At 32.5% G+C, this 10,948-nt stretch overlaps 1 protein-coding gene across 1 annotated transcript in view; it reads right to left on the reverse strand.

Moving 5' to 3' along the window:
* Positions 1-3,075: 3,075 nt before the first annotated feature.
* LOTGIDRAFT_174075 (hypothetical protein) overlaps positions 3,076-10,948 on the reverse strand; it is a gene marked incomplete at both ends in the record, with an annotated part of 30,392 nt that continues 22,519 nt past the window's right edge. Inside the window, 17 exons of the mRNA XM_009052403.1 lie at positions 3,076-3,242; positions 3,602-3,616; positions 3,867-4,010; positions 4,164-4,239; positions 4,587-4,660; positions 4,712-4,714; positions 4,957-5,091; positions 5,494-5,602; positions 6,090-6,173; positions 6,437-6,530; positions 6,817-7,166; positions 7,573-7,781; positions 8,144-8,306; positions 8,539-8,870; positions 9,495-9,671; positions 9,941-10,027; positions 10,144-10,198. Of these exons, the coding sequence (XP_009050651.1) occupies positions 3,076-3,242; positions 3,602-3,616; positions 3,867-4,010; positions 4,164-4,239; positions 4,587-4,660; positions 4,712-4,714; positions 4,957-5,091; positions 5,494-5,602; positions 6,090-6,173; positions 6,437-6,530; positions 6,817-7,166; positions 7,573-7,781; positions 8,144-8,306; positions 8,539-8,870; positions 9,495-9,671; positions 9,941-10,027; positions 10,144-10,198 (2,274 nt within the window). The remainder of the gene's footprint in view (positions 3,243-3,601; positions 3,617-3,866; positions 4,011-4,163; positions 4,240-4,586; positions 4,661-4,711; positions 4,715-4,956; positions 5,092-5,493; positions 5,603-6,089; positions 6,174-6,436; positions 6,531-6,816; positions 7,167-7,572; positions 7,782-8,143; positions 8,307-8,538; positions 8,871-9,494; positions 9,672-9,940; positions 10,028-10,143; positions 10,199-10,948) is intronic.

Here is a 10,948-nt window from a genome sequence, read left to right on the forward strand (position 1 = left end):
AATTTGTGGTGTATTGCGTACAATCTAAGTCATGATTTTAGACTGGTAATTCACATACACCGAATTTGTGGTGTATTGTGTACAATCTAAGTCATGATTTTAGACTGGTAATTCACATACACCGAATTTGTGGTGTATTGCGTACAATCTAAGTCATGATTTTAGACTGGTAATTCACATACACCGAATTTGTGGTGTATTGTGTACAATCTAAGTCATGATTTTAGACTGGTAATTCACATACACCGAATTTGTGGTGTATTGCGTACAATCTAAGTCATGATTTTGAATGGTAATTCACATACACCGAATTTGTGGTGTATTGTGTACAATCTAAGTCATGATTTTAGACTGGTAATTCACATACACCGAATTTGTGGTGTATTGCGTACAATCTAAGTCATGATTTTAGACTGGTAATTCACATACACCGAATTTGTGGTGTATTGCGTACAATCTAAGTCATGATTTTAGACTGGTAATTCACATACACCGAATTTGTGGTGTATTGCGTACAATCTAAGTCATGATTTTAGACTGGTAATTCACATACACCGAATTTGTAGTGTATTGCGTACAATATAAGTCATGATTTTAGACTGGTAATTCACATACACCGAATTTGTGGTGTATTGCGTACAATCTAAGTCATGATTTTAGACTGGTAATTCACATACACCGAATTTGTGGTGTATTTGCGTCAAGGTAAGTCACGATTTTAGACTGGTAATTCACATACACCGAATTTGTGGTGTATTGCGTACAATCTAAGTCATGATTTTAGACTGGTAATTCACATACACCGAATTTGTGGTGTATTGTGTACAATCTACGTCACGATTTTAGACTGGTAATTCACATACACCGAATTTGTGGTGTATTGCGTACAATCTAAGTCATGATTTTAGACTGGTAATTCACATACACCGAATTTGTAGTGTATTGCGTAAAATCTAAGTCATGATTTTAGACTGGTAATTCACATACACCGAATTTGTGGTGTATTGCGTACAATCTAAGTCATGATTTTAGACTGGTAATTCACATACACCGAATTTGTGGTGTATTGCGTACAATCTAAGTCATGATTTTAGACTGGTAATTCACATACACCGAATTTGTGGTGTATTGCGTAAAATCTAAGTCATGATTTTAGACTGGTAATTCACATACACCGAATTTGTGGTGTATTGCGTACAATCTAAGTCATGATTTTAGACTGGTAATTCACATACACCGAATTTGTGGTGTATTGCGTACAATCTAAGTCATGATTTTAGACTGGTAATTCACATACACCGAATTTGTGGTGTATTGCGTACAATCTAAGTCATGATTTTAGACTGGTAATTCACATACACCGAATTTGTGGTGTATTGCGTACAATCGAAGTCATGATTTTAGACTGGTAATTCACATACACCGAATTTATGTTGTATCTAAATCTTGAGTTTGTCAAAGAACATGGTATAAACCTGACTACTGGTTATTATTTTAAGACCGTTATTGATGCTGATCGGGTTTTAGACCAACCCGTAAATTATTCTGTAGCTATAACTTATATTATAGATGTGTAGCTATATCCAAACAGAGATCTCGGGATACACGTAACAGATGATATATTTTTATTTGAGTGTTAATCTATACAGAGACTTGGTAGAAAATATACTATTTGGTGTATCATTAATATAAAGGTATACCAAGTTTCATGGATTTTACTTTCAAATGTTGCTTCTATAGTAGGCCTATTTCGTTTTCTGCTTCGCGGTTCGGATCGTTAGTACTTGGGTTTTTATTCATTGACAGACAGTCAGGGGAGATAATAACATGTTTTTAATATGGAGTGATATTATTATTATTATTATTATTTTAAAAATTACATCAAAGTGAGACAAATTACAAAATTCACAAAAAAATGACGACATTATCTAAAAACGATATAAAAACATGAATTTTTAAGTTTAGGATATATTTCTCTATTCTAGTCTTTGGTCCCAACGTCAGAATAAATTTAACATGTGTAATACGGAGTGAAGATATTGCAGACACCAACATTATCTCCCTTATAGATAACGCCTAACTGAGCTCGAGTACCTATCTAAGATATTTATTCTTAATATCCAGTCTTAAAGCAATGTAGGAATTAATATCTTAAACAATTTGGTAAATCTTCAAAAAACATCGTCCTCTCACATTACATGGATAGAAATTATCATATCTCAAGCAGCCATTTTTCAGTAATAGACGAAGTTGTAGTCTCGAGTTACCAGTGTTATTCAGGTTATTTCGTGACTCTAGATTATCATGTCATTATTTGTTTTTATATATTGGCAGTGGTATTTTAGCAGAATTTATACGACTTAATGTATAATTTCGAATATAATGCGCGTGTAAATGGTTGTACCTTGTTATTTATTTGTATATTAGCAGTGATGGGATAACAATATGTATACAATGTAGAACAAGAGGTCAGAGTTCAGCAATTGACAGTGACATATTATAAAACAATGAATCAGGAAATCTAAACACAAGACAAGCAGGTATACAAACATTCGACATATAAATTGACTACAATTATTCAATATTATGCCATTTTTTAATTTATAGAAGCACACCCTGATTCCTATTTCCACTTAATCTCAAATTTGAATTAACGTTACTGCGGTTTTAAACCGACGAAAACATGTAAAGCAGGGTGGATTCCTTTAACAACAAAAATCAATATAAATTTATAATGAAATTAAATGTATATACAAGATTTTAAAAGATTTTTATACAAAATTTCTTATTATAAAGTAACTTGAATTTATACCTTAGAGAAATTGTAAAAATACAAACACTACAGATAGTATCAGGTAAAATATGATTAAAGTAAATATAAAGTACATTTTTTCAGATAAATTCTTGATATACATTATATATCTGTTTCTAATAATCTTATAATTTTATAAACATAGAAATTCCCTGGTAAAAAGGAGAAAAAATAGTTTTTGGAGAATTCTTGTAGAGTTTTGTTTCTGTATTTTAAGTTTTTAAGTAAAATGTTTATAAGCCACTTTTCTCGAGAGTTTATATTTAAGGTGTACGACATTTTCTAGCTAGAAGTCGAACTCTTCGTTCCAACTTTTTATCCAGATCCAGGTTTATCACGTATTTAGCTTTGGTCAAATCAAACGCCTTTTCTTTCTGTCCTTCCTTATCGAATAAATTTGGTGATTCTGTGAAGACTAGCAATCTTTTCACTGAAAATAGAAAACAGACCACGTTGTTATTAAAATATTGAATATTAATAGAGTATACAGATATAATTTCTCATATGAAACGATTATTTTAGGGTTGTTAGTAAGTTACTGACAAGATACTGATAAATAATATAACTGAGAGTATAAAATAAAACGATACCTACAATCGATTTGACAACTACGTTAAGTTTAGTTAAGAAATATCAATAAGCTAAAAGACAATAAAGAGGTCGTGTAGATTTGAAAGTTTATTTCAGTAAAATTTCAGTTAGGATTATCAGAATTTTGAGTTGAGTAAAAGCAGGGGAAAATTACAGAAGAATTTGAAGCCAAAAGTTTGAAAATTATTTTTAACAAACCTCTCTTTTGTCTTTCTACAAGAAAAATATAAATTTTTTTTAGTATTTTTCAAATTATCTGGGGAATCTAGAGTTGGGGCCAGATAGTGAAAGAATTTCCTGTCAAGTCCCTTTGATACTTCTGCGGCCCCTTCTCACCAGAAGATTCATAGAAACGTCACTGTTTCGAATTCCTGTAAAAAATCTATTAGGTGTTATAATACAGAAGCACTGGCCTGGGTACAAGACTATGGATGTCATCATGAAAATAAATATTTAAACTTACTGGGTGGTTTGATGAGATTACAGGGACACTGGCTGTTCAAGTCTACACTGACGAACTCATCCAGTCTCTGTTTACGACGAGGTCGGAGATCAGCTTTTAGTTTCATTGTCACTCGGCCATTTCTACCAGCCGACACTTTTAATACTGAAGATACACACATTAATATAATATCATCACAGAAACCATAATTATAATATTATTAAAATATTCTTTCAAACAAATCCAGAGAGAATCTGAACAGCTGACTACTGAAATAGATTGTAACCAATCTATAAATAAAATATAGTAAAAACTTACTCGAACCAGATTGACAGACCAAATCATCCAAATTATCAGGTGGTGTATTCGTACAAACTGGACATTTTATATTTTTCTACAATAAATATTCACTTAACATTATATTTTATTTCAATAGAGGTTATCAGGGGTTATTTCACAAGGGTCAGATTATCAGAATATGTAGTATGACATATTGTATAATTACGATTACAAGGCGTATGAATTATACGCACTCCTCTAGTTCAATAGGAAATATATTTTCTTGAAATCTAATTTATAAATATAAAGTAAATATTCCAATCAAACCGATAAAATTACAGTATAATTGCGAGTATAATGCGCATGTTTAATACGCACTCCTCTAATTCATTAGTAAAGAAATGTTTATCTATTATTATTTTAAAAGAAAACTTTTCCTCTGAGCTTGATTTAAAAACTTACTCTAGGAGATGGAACTTCTCTCAGTCGTGTCAAAGGATTGACTCTTTCCGGGACTATAGGACTATCATCACCAGCTGAAATAAGATCAAGAAAATACCTGATTACTGACAAGGGCCATAACTTACAGCCTACAAAATTGAGTAGTCGGGGAATTATATTCATATTCATGGGAATAAGGTCTTAAAAACAGGCAGCGAGTTTTCAAGAACTTTGGCTGATAATTGAAATGGTAGAACAGTATTTTATTTTATAAGATTATCATAGTGTCATGTGACAAATTGAATAAATGACATTTCTATAGTATATTACACCAAAATAGTAAAAAAAAACATATTTCCGATAATACTCTCAGCTTATTATCAACAATTACCTCTAACATCAAAAACTCTCCGCTGTATGAAATCAGGTTCATCAATAGGTGGTAGCACCTGAGGCGGTTTTATCGGGATTTCTTCTTTAGTTCCACAAATTGTTTTTAAACTATAGGATTTTACCTCCGATACCTCTGTTTAAACAAATAAACAATACCGTAAATACCGTAATAAGACGGGTTAAGATAGGTAGGTAGGGTTAGAGACAGTTAACTTTAACAAAACTCTTTGTAATTTTCAGTATTCTATAACTATAGAGCAGTGGTGGCCCAAACTTTTGTTGTAGTCAAAATATGAATCTTTGCATCGTAAAAAAAGTAATAAGTTTAAAGGAAACTCTCTCAAACTGAATAAAATGCAAGATTTAAGCCCTTTATCTACAAAATTATTCCCCTTGAATCCCATAGAATGGGTTCAAAAACAAATTAGTGGTGGCCCCTCCCAGCAGCCCCTGTTGCAAAACTTAAACTACATAGATTGTTGGCATGACTTATCCTTCCCTCAAACCCTGAAGATTGAAATAAACCAAATTTTACCTTTTTCATAATATTGGAAGACTTTAACGATGCCAGATTTCGGGGAAGAAACAGCCAAATCTTTATTCTGGATCAAATCAAATTTAAAACATCTCTGTCGGTGATCTAACTGTTAACAGAAAAAAAAATACTTATGAAAAACAACATTAACAATGTTATAAAAGAGATTGTAAAGAGATTCTCCCAGGGACACTGTTAACATCAATTTGTACCATTCCAAATTTCAATCAGACGTCTCTGGTTCCTGCAATTTCACTAAAAGTGTTGACACAAACATATTTTGCGATTAGTGCCCTAGGATATATTGCTTTATTTGATAAATCACACGATAACGTGCAAATAGTAGGTAAAAATTACAATTAGAGTAAATGTGGGTACGTTTCGAGACTAATCTCTTTATCAAGCGAATAAAATGAAAAGGAGACGAGAAAGGTGCTATCTCTACGAAGAACAACACTAATCTGACTAAAAATGGCAGATATTTGATATAATAATTCTTTTATACTAGACCCAAAACTTTGCTGTGGGAATCTATTTTACCTCCCATGATTCACGCAGGTGTATTTATCCTGACGATATGTATATCCAAAACTCACCTCGTCAAAGTAAAAGTTGATTGAACCATCAGTGTTGTCTATTTCATATTTCTTCATATTTAACATTGAGAATCTACTTCTTAACTAAAATCAGAGAAAACAACATATTGTTGAGTAAGATATAATTTATAGTTAAAATAACTATTGAAAATACATGTAGGCCTAGAATTATACTCAATTTGTTATACACAAGTACCTACACGAAAGGAACTAAATTTCTTATATTAAATACCTGACATCTGTCATTGGTGACAGTTTTTTTTTGTAATTTAGTATATTTTGTGGTTTTGTATATAATTTTCAGTTTCATAGATTAACACAAGTTTCTATAGAGATAGAAAACTTACCCTTTTCAATGATTTAGGTTCCACAGACCATCCTGTTACCATGGAAACAGTAACTAAACTCATTCCATCACTGTAACCCTGATGTTTGTAGAAACTAAAACAAAATTGTAGAATAATCTTGAATGAGAGAAAAAAACAACCCGCTAATATCGTCGTTAAACCATACCCCCTTGTCAATAAAAACCAAGATAGTGGTTCACAGAATATAAATATAATAGTCTAGGACGGCCGGTAGGAACCATGTCTAATATTATAAAGACAATCTCAATATTTTGATTCTGAAAAACAGGAATAGTTTATCGTGTGTTTAGTCAACAACACAGACTGCTATACCCTTTAAATATTTACAAAATCAATCAAAAAAAATCAAATTTTCTCACCTGACACAAATCTCCATGGCTTTCAGAGCACAATCATTTTCTTCTCGTCGAGCTGAAACTTTTAAAGCGAAGATCTTGCCTGTATCGAGATCATCTGGGTCTATATTATAGCGAACATTAGCTTGTACTAGAGCACAACCCTGACCTCGAGCTGTTACATCAAAAAAGTTCGATAACTCTTTCAAATTTACTGTTTGTAAAAGTAAGGCATTCTCGGAAGTGACGTTTAATGAATTCTCTTGAGATTTCCCTTGAAATAGGATTTTTAATCCCTCTGTAGTTTCTCCATTGCCATCCTGTTTCAACATGGCGGCGAACTCCGACAAGGCATGAAGACCGACTACTGTATCCTACAATGATAAACAAGCTTGCTAGACAAAATGATATACACCAATATGGGCAGTTAGAAACTGACTGAGAAAAACAACAGCTAAATTTCCAAAAAATAAAAATTACTATTCAAGCCTGATGACAAAATCATCCGAATTCCGAATTCCCCTCATCCAGAATTTTTGATTGATAAAACATCTTCTTCCATGTGCAAAACATTGGAAGTAAATTAAATGAGTTTTACGTCCATCTTTTTCATTGTACCTCATATAGCCAATGACGACAGGCAACACTATTAGGAAACTTGTAGTTAGGTCTTCTGTTTATTTAACCCTGGATCCCCAGGTTAGCGAGCAAGCGTTTAACTCTTTGAGCCACGCCAACCTAATAAGAGAGTAGAATAAATATTGATTTTGTCAGTCTCACCTGTGTTGAAGCATATCCACCAAACGAATTTCGTTGTTGTGACATCCACATGGCCAGTGGTACGACATCACCGATATTATCAGTGGAATGCAGGCGGGATAACATACCATAAGCAGTCATCTCCACCTCTGCAGACGGCGCCACAAAATAATACCAACTATTTACTGGTTTAGGTTTGGGGCCTTTTCGAGCCCAATGTTCAATATTACCTGTAAATAAAAAAATAAAAATGAAAAAAAGGTGATTTGGAATACTCCCGTTTTAATAGATCAACTTTATTGCCGCGGATATCAGGCGTCTATTACTTTAGATTCGGGTTTCGAGTTAATTTTCTTTAAGTATAATCATTTGATTATATGTTGAGATTGAAATTGGAAAGATAATTTTTGAACCATGCTCCCCCTTGACTATTCTGTAGCCTCAAGTCGACCCCACAAATTGATAATGTAAACACCATTGGGATAAAATACCTTACTAGTTGACAATTTGATAAATATAACAGGCTATAGATGGGGCTATAGATTGAAGTTCGGGGATTTGGCGACTGTGAAATGAAAGAAATTAAACCCACCATTCTTTATAACCTGTTCATTCAATCTGTCGAGAGCTTCAACTGATTCTGTACTGTTTACGTTATATAAAACATTAGCGTAGGTTAATACTGACATGGTGTAGACATCCTCGGTAGGTTCCTGGGCGTTCAAACAATTCATACCCTCTATTATCATTGGATCCTGAGGAAATAAACAGAACAAAATGATATGCGACATTTGGAAGAATTTAGACAAAGTTTATCATGTTAGACTTTTAGAATATTGTAGAAGAATGATATAGAACAACATACAACAGAATAAACAGAAAGACAGGGTTCATGGTTCCAGTGATCTATAAAATTTATATTTTAAAGATAAATCTTACTTGATAAGAAAATATTGTTTATAATAAAGATATAAAGCCAAGTCTTACCTCTTTTGAAACGTTGGCTTCCAGTAGAGATATAAGAACATAAGCAGTAAGAGTGGTGAGGGAGGAATCTTTCGATGTGTCTAAACCTCCCATCATATACGAGCTAAATACCTTCCCCACTTCTCTGAAACAACCATTCTCCAATCTCGCCCGGGTTCGAATAAATTTAATGCTCTTTTCCAAATCTTTGGTGTCGATGTATATGAATTCCCGAGCTTGAGCGAAAGACTGGATGACAAAAGCTGTGAGCCAGGTACTGCCAGACTTGTCTGATTTACCAAAAGCACTGAAGGAGCCATCATCATGTCTGAAAGTCATTTCTCGTTGGTAACCTGAAATAAAGGGGAAGTTGCTGTCACAGAAATTTATTGTTTTTATATTTATAATGTTACCTTTCATATATCATGGAAATAGTTATTGCATAATGAGTAAGAGATAAGCATTTAAATGGAAAGCACCCGAGACACCTGATTAAAAACTGATGCTATCATTGTCCCCTATACACATACAATATTTAGAAAACCTCTCTTTGTAATCCCTTTCAGTAAAGACCATATTTCATCATAGATATCCAAGTCGTAATGAGATCTTGTAGGAAAGTGAGTGTAGCCCATACACTGAACGGTGAATTAATATTCTTAATCATATCATTATATTCTTATTGCAATGATTAAGAGTTTTAGCCAATTATAAATGTCCATCTATGTACAGTCTGGATAAACAAAAAAAAGACTTTTTGACCTTTCTAGGTCGGTCACGCATGATAATTCTGCTGGTATTTCTCTTCTAATTTAGCTAATTATGAATTAATTATAGACTTGTGAGACAAACTGGTATTTTTCCAAGTCATTAGAACACCTCTACTTTCTATTCATATAAGTATTAGCATTTTCATTTTCATCATTTTCATTTTCATAAATGAAAATAAGGGAACACATCTTTAATAACCATCTCACCTATTTCCATATAATTTTTAGCCAAAGCCTCTAATTCCTCCGTATCTTGTTGTACACTCTGTAGATATTTTAATACGTAGATATTAGGAGTGAAGGTAACCATAGTCTGTTCTCCACATCCTGTCGGCTGACTAACTAGGTTGTCTAGGTTAGACAGTGCCGGACCCATGATATCACCTGTAAATAATATTGTATCATTAGTACTACCCTGTCGACTGACTAACTAGGTTGTCTAGGTTAGACAGTGCCTGACCCATGATATCACCTGTAACAACGTTTCAACAATTTACATAACACACCTTATGATAAACTAACTACTGTCTTGTTTTAGTGTACACAACGTTTCAACAATTTACGTTTTAATCATCAGAATATATCTGAAATTACTTCTAGATTTTATTGACATTATAATCATTATAAATTATATATTATAAAAGTTAACCTACCTATAACAGTAAATTCTCCTCTAGCTGAATCATCCACCCACTGTTCAGGAAGCTGGAGATCGAACTGCTCTACCACCTCATCTTTACCTATAAATAATATACAATACTTCAGATATTTTTATATCTTACTAATGGTAATCAACATTTTACCGAGTTAAAGAGATGATCGCCCAGGTAAACTTCTAGAATTAGTCTAAACTTACCAGAATCTAGACAGATATATCTACTTAAAGAATATTCCTGTTGTACCCCCTCAGCCTGAAAATATATTTCTTTATTGTTATTATAAGATCATTCAGAAAAAACATTGAACTAGGTTTAATTACATCAAAACAAAACACCTTCAATAACAGACCTTTTAGTTCAATAAGAGACCTTTTAGTTCAATAAGAGATCTTTTAGTTCAATAAGAGATCTTTTAGTTCAATAAGAGATCTTTTAGTTCAATAAGAGATCTTTTAGTTCAATAAGAGACCTTTTAGTTCAATAAGAGACCTTTTAGTTCAATAAGATACCTTTTAGTTCAATAAGAGATTTTTTAGTTCAATAAGAGATCTTTTAGTTCAATAACAGACCTTTTAGTTCAATAAGAGATCTTTTAGTTCAATAACAGACCTTTTAGTTCAATAACAGACCTTTTAGTTCAATAAGAGATCTTTTAGTTCAATAAGAGATCTTTTAGTTCAATAAGAGATCTTTTAGTTCAATAAGAGATCTTTTAGTTCAATAAGATACCTTTTAGTTCAATAAGAGATCTTTTAGTTCAATAAGAGATCTTTTAGTTCAATAAGAGATCTTTTAGTTCAATAAGAGACCTTTTAGTTCAATAAGAGACCTCTTAGTTCAATAAGAGACCTTTTAGTTCAATAAGAGATCTTTTAGTTCAATAAGAGATCTTTTAGTTCAATAAGAGACCTCTTAGTTCAATAAGAGACCTTTTAGTTCAATAAGAGATCTTTTAGTTCAATAAGAGATCTTTTAGTTCAATAAGAGACCTCTTAGTTCAAT

Source organism: Lottia gigantea, assembly GCF_000327385.1.
Source record: "Lottia gigantea unplaced genomic scaffold LOTGIsca_181, whole genome shotgun sequence".
Taxonomy (NCBI): domain Eukaryota; kingdom Metazoa; phylum Mollusca; class Gastropoda; family Lottiidae; genus Lottia; species Lottia gigantea.